This window comes from Cervus elaphus, chromosome 8, assembly GCF_910594005.1.
Source record: "Cervus elaphus chromosome 8, mCerEla1.1, whole genome shotgun sequence".
NCBI lineage: Eukaryota > Metazoa > Chordata > Mammalia > Artiodactyla > Cervidae > Cervus > Cervus elaphus.
In genome coordinates, this window is record NC_057822.1 from 47617394 (window position 1) to 47634269 (window position 16876).

General features: G+C 37.9%; 1 protein-coding gene across 7 annotated transcripts in view; it reads left to right on the top strand.

The window, feature by feature from the left end:
• The first annotated feature begins 222 nt into the window (after positions 1 to 222).
• The window catches only part of BOLL (boule homolog, RNA binding protein), a 59106-nt gene continuing 42452 nt past the window's right edge, over positions 223 to 16876 (top strand). For 5 of the 7 annotated variants that reach the window (XM_043910482.1, XM_043910479.1, XM_043910481.1 and 2 more), the window contains exons 1-6: positions 223 to 355; positions 4450 to 4593; positions 7491 to 7582; positions 10315 to 10369; positions 11790 to 11865; positions 15156 to 15283. In XM_043910482.1, coding sequence (XP_043766417.1) covers positions 335 to 355; positions 4450 to 4593; positions 7491 to 7582; positions 10315 to 10369; positions 11790 to 11865; positions 15156 to 15283 — 516 coding nt within the window. In that variant the 5' untranslated portion in view covers positions 223 to 334. The remainder of the gene's footprint in view (positions 356 to 4449; positions 4594 to 7490; positions 7583 to 10314; positions 10370 to 11789; positions 11866 to 15155; positions 15284 to 16876) is intronic. The other 2 variants (XM_043910483.1, XM_043910480.1) reach the window with 1 other exon arrangement.

The following is a 16876-nucleotide window of genomic DNA, read 5'->3' on the forward strand; positions in this document are numbered from 1 at the left end:
ACCTGCGGCACGCTCTGCCCCTGAGACGGCCCAGCTCGGCGACCACAGGCCACCGCCGAAACCTGCCCGCCCGCGCCCCTCCCGGGCTTGCGGCGCCCGCCCGCACCGCCACCCGCCGCCCGAGGCTACGTCGTCTGCCCCTCCCTACCCCCGCGAGTGGCAGGTTCAGGCCCCGGGTTCGAGTCTGCGCCCTTGCAGCTGCCACCGCCGCCGTCGCCGCCAGGGGGAGAAAGTCTCCGTCGGGAAGCGTGGTGTTGCTTCCTGGGTTCGAAGGTGCTTTCGAACTGTAGGTTTCTCTGCCTTTCCCCCTGGCTTTTGAAGAGCAGAGAGGACGATGGAGACCGAGTCCGGCGCGGTGAGTACGGCGGTCAGGGCCCTGAGTCCTGGGCCCCCGGGATAGCGGGGAGAAGGAGCAACGTGGACTCCGTCTGTGAGGGGGCTGGAAGGACGAGTCTAGAGCTCGCTATTTTGTCAGCAAGAACCGTGGACAGGGCGCCCCATCGACCGCCATGAAGAGCGGCCTGCCTGCAGGCCCCGTCGGGTTGTGTAGTGGGGTCGGGCAGGTGCGACGCCGGGCCTGGACTGGTGTAGACCCGCGGGAAGGTTCCGGGAAGCGTGGGTGACCTGGTCCTGTGCACCAGGCTGGGTCCAGGCCAGAGAACCAGCTTTCCCGCCGAAAGTAGGTTCGGCTGCGTCTTTGACGCTCACTCCAGCCATTCTCAGCCTAGCCGCCCACTTGAGGTGTTGGCCAGGCGGCCATCCCCTCCTCTTCCCGACCGGTCAGCGGAAACCAGACGTGCTGAGAGACCTGGCGGGGGTGGGGGTGGGGGACGAGTGTGGGGTATAAGGGGCACCTGGGCACAAGTCGGAACTGGGCACTCGCGCCCAGGCCAGTCTGGGCGGGGGAGGGGTGGGAGACCGAGTAGGCCCGAGGGGCTGCGGCAACGTGCCGTCGCGCCCCACCCCGTGCCCGCCGGCAGCCAATCAGCGAGTGCCACGCAATGCCCGCGGGGCCCTGCTACACACGAGGCCGGCGTCTGGGTCTGTGCCGTTGAGGATTCCCGCCACTGCTTCTGGCGGGCTTGCGGGACAAAATTTCTCGCTGGCTAGCCTTCTTTTCCCTCCCGCACTTTGGTGGGGAGGGGGTGGATCCTCGAATCGGTGCTCCAGTTCACGATGACTTGAGAGAACCTGAGGAAGTTGTCGCTGCGGCCATTTCCTCCGGCGCCTCAGCTTGCTGGCCTCGGAGGGGAAGGAGCGCCGAGTCCTTGACTGCGACGGTTAGCCCGTCTTTTTCCTCTTCTTTTCACTGGCAGAGTAGATGATAAATTTCGAGGTTAATTCTCAAGGGGAGGAGGCAGTGGAGGCACATTGCTTTGGAGGAAATTTTAAATAAACTTTTTAGTACTAGAAGTTGTACTAAGCTAAGGACCCTTACTGCTTGCCCCAAAACAGCACCTAGCTAGGTGCTTTTCATACATTTGCAAAATTATTGCCGGCGGAATTTGAGGCATTCTGAATTAACTCAGTCACTAACTGTCTCTAAGGAACTTAATGATTGCCTCTACCTGAGCCTTGTTACTGCCAAGATTAAAATGCTCTCTAGGGTTTTATTCATGTTGTATTCTTCAGCCCACAACCTAAGAGTTGGTGTATTGTGAGCAGGAAGAAATTATTGATTCTTTATTCAACAAATGTTTATTGAACACCTGCTATATATGGTCTTAGATACTGCGGTGAACAAAACAGGCAAAGCCCCTTTCTTGAACATTACAATATAGTGGAAAGAGATGACAAACGCAATATAAATTACATAATGTGTTGGAAAGTGATTAGTGGTAAGGAGAAAAAACAGTTGGAACCCACAATAGAATAGGAACCTTAAAAATTGAAGAATGATGTGAATGGAATGTACAAAGTTCGTGTTTTTCCTTCCTCCGTGTTGAGGATTTCTTAAGATTGGAAATAAAGCACTTTGTTCTCTTCCATTCATGTCATTTTTCTCTCATAAAAATAAAAACCAGTGGAGTTTTAAATAAATTTGAAAGCAAAAGAGTTCATTTGTTGAATAAAGAAGTTATAAATTAACTTTCAAATGCCCTGAGAGGGTGCTGTTAAGATTGGGTTCCCAGTTTCTTTCACTGGCAGCTACAATATAGCAATTATTAAATATGATGACTTTGTGGTTTAAGAGATGTTTTTATGAACTCCCGTACTTGGGAGTGTTTTTCCCTTTTAAGACTGGATGGAGAATAGACCCGATAAGTTCCAGCCTACAGCCCCGTAGTCACCACTGGCCTAGATGTTTCTCTGTACATCTTGCAGAGAATAATTTTTAGGGATTATGGTTTATTGGCCAATGAAATGAAAGCAGAGCAGTGTGAAAAAGAACAACTCCATTATCTAAGTGGGAAATTCATTTTCATAAGTTTGTTTATTAGAGAATTTAAGTCGTGAACTTCAAGCTTTTTGAAGCACTCTTTTAGTGTCTCAGAAGTCTCTTTAGTGTTCTTACAAGGAAAATAGCAAGTTCTTACATTTGTTTCTCTTTAAAAATTCTATTCCCAAGTCTTGTTTTTTTCCCAATGTACCTTAAGAGTCTATCTACTGTCTTGCTATTGTGCAAAGGCTTATATGTTAGTTATTATTGTCTTTATAGTCGCTAAGTCATGTCCAGCTGTTTGCGACCTCATGGACTGTGGACCACCAAGCTCCCCTGTCCATGGTATTTTCCAGGCAAGAAGACTGGCATGGGTTACCATTTTCTTTTCCATTATTTGTTAATATATATTTATTAAAATCTGAATTAAAGCCACTGACTTAGAATTGTGAATATATGAATATGAGCTCAGTTCTTTAGCATAAAGTAAAAATTAATATTAAAAACTTTAGTATAAAAACTTATACCTGTACCTATAAATTTTTATACATATAGGTATAAACTTTATTTTTGCAAAATCAGGCCACTTTTCAAATTGCCAAGTGCATTTAAAAATTTGACTTTAGAGTTGAAAAGCAGTGAAATTAAATGTCAGAATGTATTTACTTGTCAATGCCCTTTAGCCTAAGACCACCACAAATACACCTATAGTTTAATAACGTTGGCTCTTCTGAATTACAGCAAGGAAGAACATGGTGCCTCTCAACTAGAGGATGTTAGAACTTATTATAGGATTTAGGCTTGTATTAGCACTTTTTAGAGTGGGTTTAAAGAAGGTTTTACTCTGAAATGCATGTTGTCAGAAAGTGGGAGTAATTCTATGATTGTGCTAAGTGCTACGTCGCTCCAGTCATGTCCGGCTCTTTGCAACCCTTTAGGCTATAGCCTGCCAGGCTTCTCTCTCCATTGGTTTCTCCTGGCAAGAATACTGGAGTGGGTTGCCATTTCCTTCTCCAGGGGATCTTTCCCACCCAGGGATCGAACTGGCATCTCTTAAGTCTCCTGCATTGGCAGGCAGGTTCTTTACCACTAGTACTACCTTAGTTCTCATTTGGAAGACAAGAAAGAGATTGAAGCTGAGTTCTGTGATTGATAAAGAAGGAGCAGTCAGTCTTGTCAGGCAGGATAAAAGGATGTTTGGTCATTCTTGTGGTTTGGGAAATGGTTTTGTTTTTGTCAATGTGTAGATATGATTATGGAGTGGCCTTGTTTTTATTTTCACCCATCACAATAACGCTTCCTGATAGCTCAGTTGGTATAGAATCCGCCTGCAATGCTGGAGACCCCGGTTCCATTCCTGGATAGGGAAGATCCCCTGGAGAAGGGATAGGCTACCCACTCCAGTGTTCTTGGGCTTCCCTTGTGGCTCAGCTGGTAAAGAATCCACCTGCAATGCAGGAGACCTAGGTTCGATCTCTGGATTGGAAAGATCCCCTGGAGAAGGGAAAGGCCACTCACTCTAGTATTCTGGCCTGGAGAATTCCATGGACCACAGTCCATGGGGTCGCAGAGAGTCAGACAGGACTGAGCGACTTTCACTTTCTTTCATCACAATAACAGTAGCCTTGCTCAATGTTGGTGTTAACAAGAGAACACCACAGACTACCTGTGAGGTCCCGACACCTCTTACAACACCAGGGCCTAGTTGTTGTACCAGGCCAGCTCCTAACTGTCCAGGGCTACTTTTCTCTTTCCTAAACTTCTTTTTGAGTTTAATATTCCTTCTTAATACTTAAAATATTTAAATTGTACATTTAATACTAATTAATATATGTATGTTTATATGATACACTTAAGATTTAAGTTCTCTGTAGAAAAGTAGATTCTGTATTTCTTGTATTTTTCTTGCCTTCAAAAGTTATTAGCTTTATAATCTTCATAGTAGCATAAAATTAAAGTCTAAAATACTACATTTTGTCAGTGACTTACCTTTTTGAAGGATAAATGCTTTTATCTTGTGTTAAAACTTATACCCAGTACCAAGAGTTTAAAAGAATTTTATTTTACAGCAAACATCAAATCAGACGCAAACAGATTCATTATCTCCATCCCCTAATCCTGTGTCACCTGTGCCTTTGAATAACCCAACGAGTGCCCCAAGATATGGAACAGTGATCCCTAATCGCATCTTTGTAGGAGGAATTGACTTTAAGGTACCTCATAATGCATGCAATATAGTGAATTATTTTTTGTATTAGAAATATTTATTATATTTCTCAGAAATGGCTTATTTGTACAACTGTAAAAACAATGTATTTAATATTTTCATAATGATTAGTAGGGTTCAAATTGTCTTATTATAGTAGAGTATATATAATTGTCTAATTTCACATACAAGGAAATTGAGGCTCATTGACATATCTATAGTCTCCTAACTACTTAGAGACAGAGTGAAAACTAGAATCCTAGTTTTCTTTTTTTTTTTGAATCCTAGTTTTCTGACTGATAGCTCCACGTTCTTTGTTTCACCATATCACACTAATTATACTTTTTTTACATAGTAATCCAATAGCCCAAACAATGAGTGATTAAAATTTTCAAAAGATGACTCAATTAAGGAAAAAGAAAACAAAAACACAACAGTTTTCTGAAGTCCTGTTTCTTTATCCCAACTTATATCTTCAGTTCCTGAGTAACTTCTTAGACTTTTATTTTGCAAATTGCTTGTCACTGAATTTACAATTTGATTACCAAAAAAGGCTTGTGTCCTAGTCAAAATAAAGCATCTTAACAGTAATATGTTTAAATAATGTAATCAGCCATTTCACTCTTTCAGAGAGGCATAGTTTTGTAAGATGTTTTGCAGCCCCCTCCCCGCCATGTGGGAGGCAGTTGTAAACATCTACAGGAAAAGCAGGCATCGATAATCTAGGTGGAACATTCTTTCTTCCAAGGGTATATATAGAAGGATCTCCAGGCTTCCATATTACATATTGGAAATTTCAGGGAGAGTTGTCTTAAAAAAGAAAATCCTTGTGGAATTAGGGTATAGTATTTATCACTCACTGTTTTCCAACAATCAGTGTCTTACAATTTGGATGGAATTGCTTCGTTTCCTGCTCAAGATGAATGTCACAATGTGTTTATCGAAATTATGAGTCTTAAGCAAGTGTGTGATTGGGTCACTAATAATAAATGAAGGAAAATAATTTCTTATGAAGTGCTTACTTTTAAAAAGATTTCCTGTTTCTGTGGAAAATATTAATAACTGACAATAAATATTCAAGTTAAATATCCTTATACAGAATTTATATTAGCTTAGTATATCTTTAAATACATCATCAATAAGTGTAGTGATGTGTATGGCTAGGTTAAGTGGAGGGTTTTTATCTTGTTGGCGTATAGCTGCTTTCCAATGCTGTTTGAGTTTCCCCTATACAGCACAGTGACCCAGCTATAGGTACACACATATCCCCTGTTAGGCTCCTTTCCCACTCAGGTCACCACAGCGCTGAGTAGGGTTCCCTGTGCGATACAGTGGCTTGCCTTAGTTTAGTGCCGGTTTTTAGTGAAGCCAGTCAGCCACAGGATAAACTCTGGGGCCACTGTTACAATACAGTCTTAGCTTTAAGTTCGCTGGTAAGGTTCTCCCTCTTACAGTTACACCTTACCCAAAACCATAGGTAATTTCCAGCAAGGAAGTAGTTTAACACAGTAGCAAGCAGACTCAAACTTCATAAAATTCTTCTTTTTAGACCCCTAGAACCCATCCCTTTTAATATTTGATTATCTTGACTTTCTGTCTCCTTTTTAACAGAGATGGAGATGCAAAGTTGAGCTAGTGATTCTTCTGTCAGAGAATGGTTTGAATTAATTTGTTTTCAAGTCTCTAATAGAAATCTTTGATGTTGATTCCATTTTGTGTTTATTGAAATGAGACTATTATATCTAGATTAACTCAGTATTTGCCATCATCCAATTTAGCAAGCCTTAGGTTACCAACTAAAAATTTAGTTTTTTACTTAAGTAGTGAGGTACCTGTGGAACTCAAGAGGTATTGCTCTACTATTAGGCGTGTCTTTTCTTAGATATATATGTAAAGAAAATTTTTTTCTATGAATATTTTAAGTTTTTCTTGGGGGCAAACACAGTTGAACCAAAAAATGAAATTGCAATGAATTTAGAGTGAATGCTCTAGGGAAAGGTGATGTGGGCCTATTATGAGATTATTTGGCCAATAGATATGCCAAACCGTCTTTGTAGACATCTTATGCATGATAGTCTAGTTATGACTCAGTGTTTTTTGTGTATCATCATAATGTTCGTATGTATATTGAGTACAGATAAAAAGTCTAAAAACTTTTAAGTTTTGTAGCCTCTCTGTTGTTACCACAAATTGAGTTCAGGTACTTTTGTAAATATATTTCCTTTCTAAGACCTTAACTTTCCTGATGACTATGCTGATTAAAATAGAGTGATTGTTTGACAGAAAACAGCAAAATTCTTTAAAGCAATTATCCTTCAATTAATAATAAATTTTAAAATTAAAATAGAGTGACTGGTGGAGGTCAGCATAACCTGGTTCCACTGCCATGACTGTAGGCCTCTCTGAATCACAAGAACCAATAATAATATGCTATTAGTATAGTTATAGGCATGCCTAGTACAGTTTTGGAGAAGGAAATGGCAGCCCACTCCAGTATTCTTGCCTGGAAAATCCCACGGACCGCGGAGCCTGGTAGGCTACTGTCCATGGGGTCGCAAAGAGTCGGACACGACTGAGCAACTTCACTTTCACTTTCAGTACAGTTTTATCAAAAAATAGCTAACTAGAGAACAAGCTTTATTTGTAGTTTTAGAAAACTCAGCTTAAAATATTTTATTGCTATGTAATAATTTAACAACATAGTATTAACAACTCTGCATAAAGCAAAGTATTAATATTGATTTTAATAATTTAGTGATTTCATGCACTGTTTTTATGATGACAGGCATTCTTATACCCATATTGTTATTTGTGTTGCCTTTTCTGTCTCCAAAACAAGCAGAAGAGTTATTTCATCTTTTATCAATTAAAGTGTTTTTTGTGTGTTTTTTTTTATACCATTAGACAAATGAAAATGATTTAAGAAAATTTTTTTCCCAGTATGGGTCTGTAAAAGAAGTGAAGATTGTAAATGACAGAGCTGGAGTTTCCAAAGGGTTAGTATCACTATAGGTAGTACACAGAATTAACCATTGTGTTTTTACTGTATTGCTACGTTTTGTATTCTGCCTTACTTTGGTTCCTTTTTTTTTCAAAGAAGGAGGTTGTAGTGGGTTTGGCTGTGTTTTGTTCTTGTTGTTTTGTGGGGGGGGGGGGTTGTGTTTTGGGTTTTTTTGGCTGCACTGGTTCTTCATTTTTGTGCCTGGGCTTTTTCTAGTTGCAGCAGGCAGGGGCTCTGCGGTGCACAGGCTTCAGTAGCTGTGGTGCATGGGCTTAGTTGCTTGACCGCATGTGGAATCTTCCCAGATCAGGGATGGAACCCATGTCCCCTGAATTGGCAGGCGGATTCTTTACCACTGGACCACCAGGGAAGTCCTGATTCCATTTTTAAAAAGAATTTCATGGCTTCTTTCTCCTACCTTTTGATCTCCATGTGTGGGGGAGTGGGGTGTGAGTATTTTAGAGGAAAGGGGATAGTATAATATTCCTTAATTTGTTGTAAACTTATTCTTGCAAAGGCTGAGAGACCATTCATTGTTAGATAGTAAGCACTTAATGTTGAGTAGCTGATGTCCAGTAGCCAAGGAACCAGAAGCTAAAGGAATCGGATACTTTTGGAATTATATATCTGCTTTAGACTAGAGAGAACTTAATTTGGAAAAGGCTGACATAAAAGAATGTCTGTAGGTTGTGCGTTAGAGACCTAACCAGGGGACTAATCTAAGGAATATAATCTTAGAGTGATTTTTAATTGCCAAATGAAGGAGAATGAAAATTAAAGAATAAAGCACTGGGATTTGGCTAGTATTGTCTGGTGACATTAGAGCTGTTTTAGTGAATTGGTATATACAAAAGCCAAATATCAGAGAAGAAGAAGGTAGTTTACATAGTGTTCTCACTTGAGAAGTTTGATTGCAAAGTTAAAGAAATCAATGAATGATTATTTTCTTGAAAAAGAGGCAATATATACATATTCATAGGCATAAAAGAAGGGACCAATAAGATGGATAAAATATTAGTGGGAAACTACATGTAAGTATGACAGGTGGACACTTTGAAAGAGATGAGATCCTACAGAGATTATTAACAGATATAAACATATAATATAAATAAATCCTGTATATAAACAAGAGACTTCTGAGTCTGACAAACAATAATATGATGAAGTGAAATTGTACCACTTTTATTTGGCTTATTGGGATTTGTAATATCCATTTTTAAATCATTGAAAAACACACATAGCAGTGTAGACTGTATTTTATGCCTTTTCCACTGGGTGGTATGTGTGTTCTACTAAAAAAAGTGTAAAAGTATTTCTTCAGCCCTTGTTTAATACTTGAGCAAATAAAAAAGAAATTCCTTTGTTGAAAAAGGAAATTAATATACAATACAGTAATTATGAATTGAAGAAAATAGTAAATGTTTATTAATTACATGATATATAATTACTTATTAGTAATTATGAATTGGCACTTCCCTGGTGGTTTAAACAGTAAAGAATCTGCTTGCAATTCATAAGACCTGGGTTCGATCCCTAGGTTGAAACGATCCCCTGGAGAAGGGAACAGCTACCCACTCAAGTAATCTTGCCTGGAGAATTCCATGGACAAAAGAGCCTGGCAGGCTACAGTCCGTGGGGTCGCAGAGTCGGACACGACTGAGGAACTTAACATACATACACAATTTGAGGAAAATAAAGTTGAGCATTACTCAAGAGAGTTTCCTAAAGTTATCTAAATAGAGATTAAATTTGGGGGGGTATGATTTTATTTCTTTCATCCCTTTTTATTTACCTATTTTGTCTTTTTGGACAAGGCATATATTGTGTAATTCAGCTGTTAAAGAATCCACCTGCAGTGCAGGAGATCTGGTTTGATTCCTGGGTGGGGATGATATCCTGGAGAAGGGATAGATTACCCACTCAGTATTCTTGGGCTTCCCTGGTGACTCAGCTGGTAAAGAATCCACCTGCATTGTGGGAGACCTGGGTTCAATTCCTGGATTGGGAAGATCCCCTGGAGAAGGGAATGGCTACCCACTCCAATATTCTGGCCTGGAGAATTCGATGGACTGTAAAGTCTGTGGGTGTCTCAAAGAGTTGGACACAGCTGAGCAAGTTTTACTTCACTTATACTGTGTATTTGTATCTTGATCATATGGTTTATACTCTGAAGATAACAATTATATATGAAAAGCAGATATAAAACCTGGGTTGTACCATATTTTTAATTTATTTTATTTGGGAAATATACTAATAGTTACATTCTCAGTTTATATATGCTAATAATAGTAAATAATATGTGTACTCATTTACCAAGATAAAATATTTTATCATGTTCAATTTTTAGTTTTTTAAAGATTCTTTTTCTACTTTGATTTCTGTTTAAACCAAACATATCATTTTAAAAGGAAGTTACTGCTCTGGGATGAAATTTATTGCACCCTAATTTGTAAACCAGAATAGAAATCTCTCATGCTTTCCTGCCTTGCATATAGCTCTGGTCTGAAACTGTTTAAAGATCCCTGGGTTGTTGTTTTTTATTTTTTAGGCCTCTCCCTTTAAGAGGATAAGTGTTAAGCTGTGAGCGATTCTTCTCTAAGTTTTGCATACTGGTACACCATAGAAAAATGTTCACTCCTACCGTGGCCCATTCTAAAAATATATATATTTAATCTTAGTATAATTTCAATGTAATGTTCTAATATAATGATTAATGGATTTATTTAGGTATGGCTTTGTCACTTTTGAAACACAAGAAGATGCACAAAAAATTCTGCAAGAGGTAAGATATTTTGGTGTATTTAATTTCATTTTTAGAACTTTTTTCTTTGATGTATTTAACTTCATTTTTGGAACTTCCTTCTTTGAAACTAATCCTTTAAGGCAGTAGGCCCCAACCTTTTTGGCTCCAGAGACTAGTTTGGTGGCAACAGTTGTTCCACAGACCTGGGGCAGGATGGTTTTGGGATGATTCAAGTATGTTAACGTTTATTGTGCACTTTATTATTATTACATCAGCTCCACCTCAGATCATCAGGCATTAGATCCCAGAAGTTGGGGGCCCCTGCTTTAAGGTATTAATTTAATAGTAGGGTTCCAGTACAATAATCGATTGCTAAAAAACAAATTTATTTTCTTTGTATCTTGAGATTAACATTGGTCTCCAAAAAAATAATTAAAAATTAAAGAGAAATTTTATCTACAGAAAAACAAATGCCAAATAATTGCATAAGTTTGGCTGTGAAATTGTAATATAATTTTTCACTTTATTTTCTTAAACTGAGAATTTAGGATTGTATCTTTTCTGATGTGTTAATAGCACTTTGAATTCCTAAAAAACACTATGAATGTAGATTCCTAAAATGAGATTATCTGAGATTATTTCCCTCCTATGAAAAACTTTATGTAAACTAAGAACATTCATAGAAAAAAAATCTAAATCCTGCAGTTCAGTATATAATAACTCTTAAGTTTTGCAAGTGTAACATTTAATTTTTTAGGAAAAAATTTTATTTTCATTTTAATTGTATTTTGTTAAGTCATATGCATTCAGCTCTCATTATTTGTAGTGGATGTGTTCTATAAAATCATCACAAACACTGAATTAGCAAATATTGACGTGTGCTGCACCTAGAAAATACAGGGTTAGTTTCTCACAAGCTTCTGTTTACAATATTTTCATCAACCAGTCAATATATAACTTTGTTTTATGTGTGCTTCTGTTTAAAGATTACATGTAACATTTTTGATTCATTAACATTGAACTCATGATCAACAACACTATAACCCACACGTGAATTAACCCAGCTAACATATTTTCTCTGCTAAAACACATGACAGTCTTTTTGTGCTTGGGAACACTAGCCAGCACTTCAACACTACACTTGAGAGCCATCTTAAGTAGCAAAAATACTAACATAAGGCACAAAAATGTGAAAAACGTGATAGTAAATAGAACATGAAAAGGACATTTGTTTACAGTATAAAAGCTGAAAAAAGAAAACAAAATGTCCCTGTTACCTCAGCTGGGACCACATGTGTAACACAACTCAAATTAAATTGCCAAATGAGGAATTAGGGTCAGAACATTGGAACCAGGATTCACACCCAAATCTATTTTAATCCAAAGGCTTTGCACTTTCCACTATGCCTTGCTGTTTTCAAGGAGTGATAATAAAGTAATGTACTGTTTCTTATTTTAGGCTGAAAAACTTAATTACAAGGATAAGAAACTGAACATTGGCCCGGCAATAAGAAAGCAACAAGTAGGGATCCCTCGTATGTATTGAGAACTAATATATTTTTCAATATTTTTGCATAGTTCTTTTTCAGAATGTAAGACTATTAATAGAACTTCATTAAAGTATCAGGTTTCTTTGATTTAATAAAGTTATTTTAGCAAAGTTGGTAGTCAAATGAATATTTCTTGCCACAAATTAAATACAGTAACTTGTGGGATGGAGGCGGCTAGGGAAAATGTATATAAATAATAATGTTTAACTATATTCCAAATAGTTACATCTTAAAAGGAAAAATTATATGGTTAAAATATAATTTAAAATTATCAAAGAAATTAGAAGTAATTAATTACTATTTTAAAGTTTTTCTAATTAATAGAGTAATTTAAAATTAGAATAAAATTACTGAAAGTAAAAATGTAAAATATCAGAAACTCTGCTTGCATGGTATATACTGTAACCCAACCATCTGTATCATAATTATCAGAATGAACAACCCCTAAAGCTTTAGGAATTGGGTAAGTGCCTTCCTCAAATTTCCAGAATGCTTTCAACTCTTACTCTTTTTTTCTCACTCTTCCCGTTTATTAAATTAGACATCTTTATGGTTACCTTTTAACCTATAGTATTAAAATCTCTAATAGATTCTTTGGCTAGAAGGAGAAACTTTGCATAAAATTTGTAACTGGTGTCCTCACTGTCTACTTGGGTATTCAAAACATTACATAATTATTATACATCTGTTAACAAATTAATAGATTGTGCTCATTTGGACTGTTCTGCTTTGACTTAGAAGTTAACAGATATCAAGTTTAATTTTGACTTAGTATTTGTTAATTTAGAAGATAACTGATGTGTCCTTAGTAAGTTGATACTGCAAAATGAAATGCACTAAATATTGCAGAATGCTGAATATTTTCAGACTACTCCTGTTAGTTGTAAGAGTTAAGCTATAGCATGCAACAACAATTCTTAACCCATTATCACCATCAGTAAAAACAACTGGGAGTGTTCATATTATTACCCACAGGTTGCTAAAAACAGAGCATAAATCAGCACTATCCTGAATGCTTTCAAACAGACAAATAGTTACTTAACTGTTGAGCATAAAGGTCAACATTATGGGTTTTTATTTATTTCACTTAATCTTTACAGCAACCTGTGAGGTATTGTTAGTTCTATTTTGTAAATAGAAAATGCAGCTTATAAAGGCAAAGTCATTGTTTTAGAAACTAGGTATGTACAAGGGATTATTACCTTTTTTTTTTTTTTCAAATCTGTCACCTGTTTTCCATCTCTATTACCAACATTCTAGTCCCAGAAACCCGCTCTGCTTGCCGTAATTACTTGAAAAGCCTCCTAACTGGTCTTTCTGAATCCAATTTTGCTATCAGTACCTTACCACCCATCACACACAAGGCAGCCAGAGTGATCTTTCAAACATGCACATCTTATCATGTTATTCTCTGCTTATTTTGAGCTGTTCTTATATTTTCCATGCTTTAATCATTTAGCCATCCTTCATTTCAGAACATAACCATATTTCTGATACACTGTTTTCTTCACCTACAGTGATCTTTGCCTTCCCATTCATTCTTTAAAACTCAGCCCAAATATCAATTTCCTCACAAATACTAGACATATACAATATACAGTGTTTAGCATTGTACCCTATACTGCTGCTGCTGCTAAGTCACTTCAGTCGTGTCCGACTCTGCACGACCCCACAGTCGGCAGCCCACCAGGCTCCACCGTCCCGGGGATTCTCCAGGCAAGAGCACTGGAGTGGGTTGCTATTTCCTTCTCCAATGCGTGAAAGTGAAGTCGCTCAGTCATGTCCGACTCTCCGTGACCCCATGGACTGCAGCCTATCAGGCTCCTCCGTCCATGGGATTTTCCAGGCAAGAGTACTGGAGTGGGTTGCCGTTGCCTTCTCCACTACCCGGTACTACCCAATATAGTAACCTATACTGCCTTTTGTATTTATCAAAATTAAAATTAATTGTATAATTAGCTAATGACTGTCTTCCTTACCAGAACCTAACCTCTATGAAGATAGAGACCATGGCATGCTCAATTTTTTTCTTGTTTCTTTTTGGCTGTATCACTAAGGCCTAGTTCAATGCATTGTAATAATAATCACTCAAAATTTCTTTATTTAACACCTGTGGTACCTAAAAGGTGATCTTTGGAGGGAATTCCATGGACCTTCCAAATTGCATGCAAAATTTTGTTTGAATATATATATTTTTGTGAAAAGGGTCTTTGGCTTTCATCAGATTCTGAAAAAAATAAGAACCACCAAAATATGCTATAACAGTACTAGATGAAATGTCGTGAAAATATAAAAGCCGAATAGTAGTGCTACTTAGAGTAGAAGGCTAGTGCTGCTGTCAGTGTGGTTTGCAGTCACCAATAGTTAACTTGGGCTCTGTCAAAATAGTTTCTCAGGCCCCATCCCAGGCCTCTTGAATCAAAAGTCTCTTGAAATGGGGACCTGGAGTTTGTATTTTAACAAGCTCTCTAGCTTGTTATAATGAATTTTAAATTTTGAGACACACTAGTATAGTGGAAGGAGGATTGCCACCTCAGTAATTTATGTAACCTGTTAGTCAAGGACTTAAATTTGACTTGGCATATAAAATTTTTAAAGTCTTCTCCTGACAAAAAGGACTTTTTTTATTTTGTGGGGAGGAGTATATAGAACTTGACCTGGGAAAAGAGATGAGGACCCAAAATTAGCAACATGAAGGTCTGTGGTCATGTTTGCAACAACAGCAAAGCAAGACTAGGGAGTAAAATATAGTCACAGCATAAGGGAGTGCTTGCTGATAGTAGATCCTAAGAATTTTTAAGGTAGAACAAGTATTTTGTCCAGTTTCACTGCCTCCATCTTCTTTGGGCTTTTACAAATAGATGGTCTTACTGAGATCTTAGGGACTTTGCTGCAGTGTCAGAAGTCTTCAGGTAACTCTAAATTATATGTAGTTTATATTTGCAAAAATAATGACTTTAATGATAATAATCTCAATTGTAAAGTTCTCTATTTCATTATACTACTTTAAAACCAGAATTGATTAATTTTTGTTACTCCTTATTAAACTTGTTTCTTTTTATTTACCATAAGCTAACAAAAGCTCTAAGGGTAGTAAGTTTGAAAATAAATGCTTCAAAGATACTTTAACATATGGAATATTTAAAGAATTTTTAATACTCAGTTTTTACTATAGCTATATTTGTGTAAAGATAAACATTTTTCAGTGTTCAGAAATTACACTTTTAAATGGTAAACTGAACATGTCAATTATTACTATTTCCTTGTTGTTTTAGGTTCCAGTATAATGCCAGCAGCTGGAACAATGTATCTAACAACTTCAACTGGATATCCTTACACTTACCATAATGGTGTTGCTTATTTTCATACTCCGGAGGTAACTTCTGTCCCACCACCTTGGCCTGTAAGTAATTTCATTTTAAAAGGGTTTCCATCTGTTGCTGTTAAATTTTCATTTCTGAAATATTTCAGCCACAGACAAATATAAATAATAATGTACATCCATGTAACTATCACTCATTTTTTTATCAGTTTCTATTTAAGGATGTGTTTTTCTGTACTCTGTTCTTTAGTTAGCAAGATTTTGTTGTTCAGTCGTGTCTGACTCCTTGCGACTGCATGAGCTGCCGCAGGTCCCTGTCTTTCACTGTCTCCCAGAGTTTGCTCAAACTCATGTCCATTGAATCTGTAGTGCCATTTAACCATATCATTTTCTGTTATCCCATTCTCTTCCTGCCCTCAATTTTTCCCAGCACCAGGGTCTTTTCCAGTAAGTCAGCTCTTCCTATCAGGTGGCTAGAGGTTTGGAGTTTCAGCATCAGTCCTTCCAATGAATATTCAAGGTTGATTTCCTTTAGGATTGACTAGTTTGATCTCCTCCTTGTCCAAGGGACTCTCAAGAGTCTTCTCCAGCACCGCAATTCAAAAGCATCAATTCTTAAGCGCTCAGCCTTCTTTATACTCCAACTCGCACATCCTTACATGACTACTGGAAAAACCATAGCTTTGAAAAACAGACCTTAGTTGGCAAAGTGATGTCTCTGTGTTTTAATATTCTGTCTAAGTTTTTCATAGCCTTGCTGTCTAGATTTGTTATAGCCTTCCTTCCAAGGAGCAGGTGCCTTTAAATTTCATGCAATCACCATTCACAGTGATTTTGGAGCCCAAGAAAGTAAAATGTGTCAGTGCTTCCACTTTTTCCACCTTCTGTTAGCCATGATGTGATGGAACCAGATGCCATGATCTTAGTTTTTTGAAGGTTGAGTTTTAAGCCAGCTTTTTCACTCTCTTCTTTCACCCTCATCAAGAGGCTCTTTAATTCCTCTTTGCTTTCTGCCATTAGAGTGGTATCATCTGCAGATAGGAGGTTGTTGATATTTTCTCCCAGCAGTCCTGATTGCAACTTGTGATTCATCCAGCAAAGCTTTCGCATGGTATACTCTGCATATAAGTTAAATAAGCAGGGTGACAATATACAGCCTTAACATACTCCTTTCCTAATTTTAAACCAGTCCATTTTTCCATGTCCGGTTCTAACTGTTGTTTCTTGACCCCCATACAGGTTTCTCAGGAGACAGGTAAGGTGGTCGGGTATTCTCATCTCTTTAAGAATTTTCCACAGTTTATTGTGGAAACAAACAAACATCCACAGAAGTACATGTTTTTCTGAAATTCCCTTCCTTTCTCCATGATCCAACAAATGTTAGCAATTTGACCTCTGCTTCCCCTGCCGTTTCTAAACCCAGCTTGTACATCGGGAAATTCTCGGTTCACATAGTGTTGAGGCCTAACTTGAAGGATTTTGAACATATCCTTACTAGCATGTGAAATGAGTATAATTGCATGGTAGTTTGAACATTGTTTGGCATTACCCTTCTTTGGGATTGGAATGAAAACAGACATTTTCCAACCCTGTGGCCACTGCTGAGTTTTCCAAATCTGCTGGCATATTCAGTGCAGCACTTTAACACCATCATCTTTTAGGATTTGAAATAGC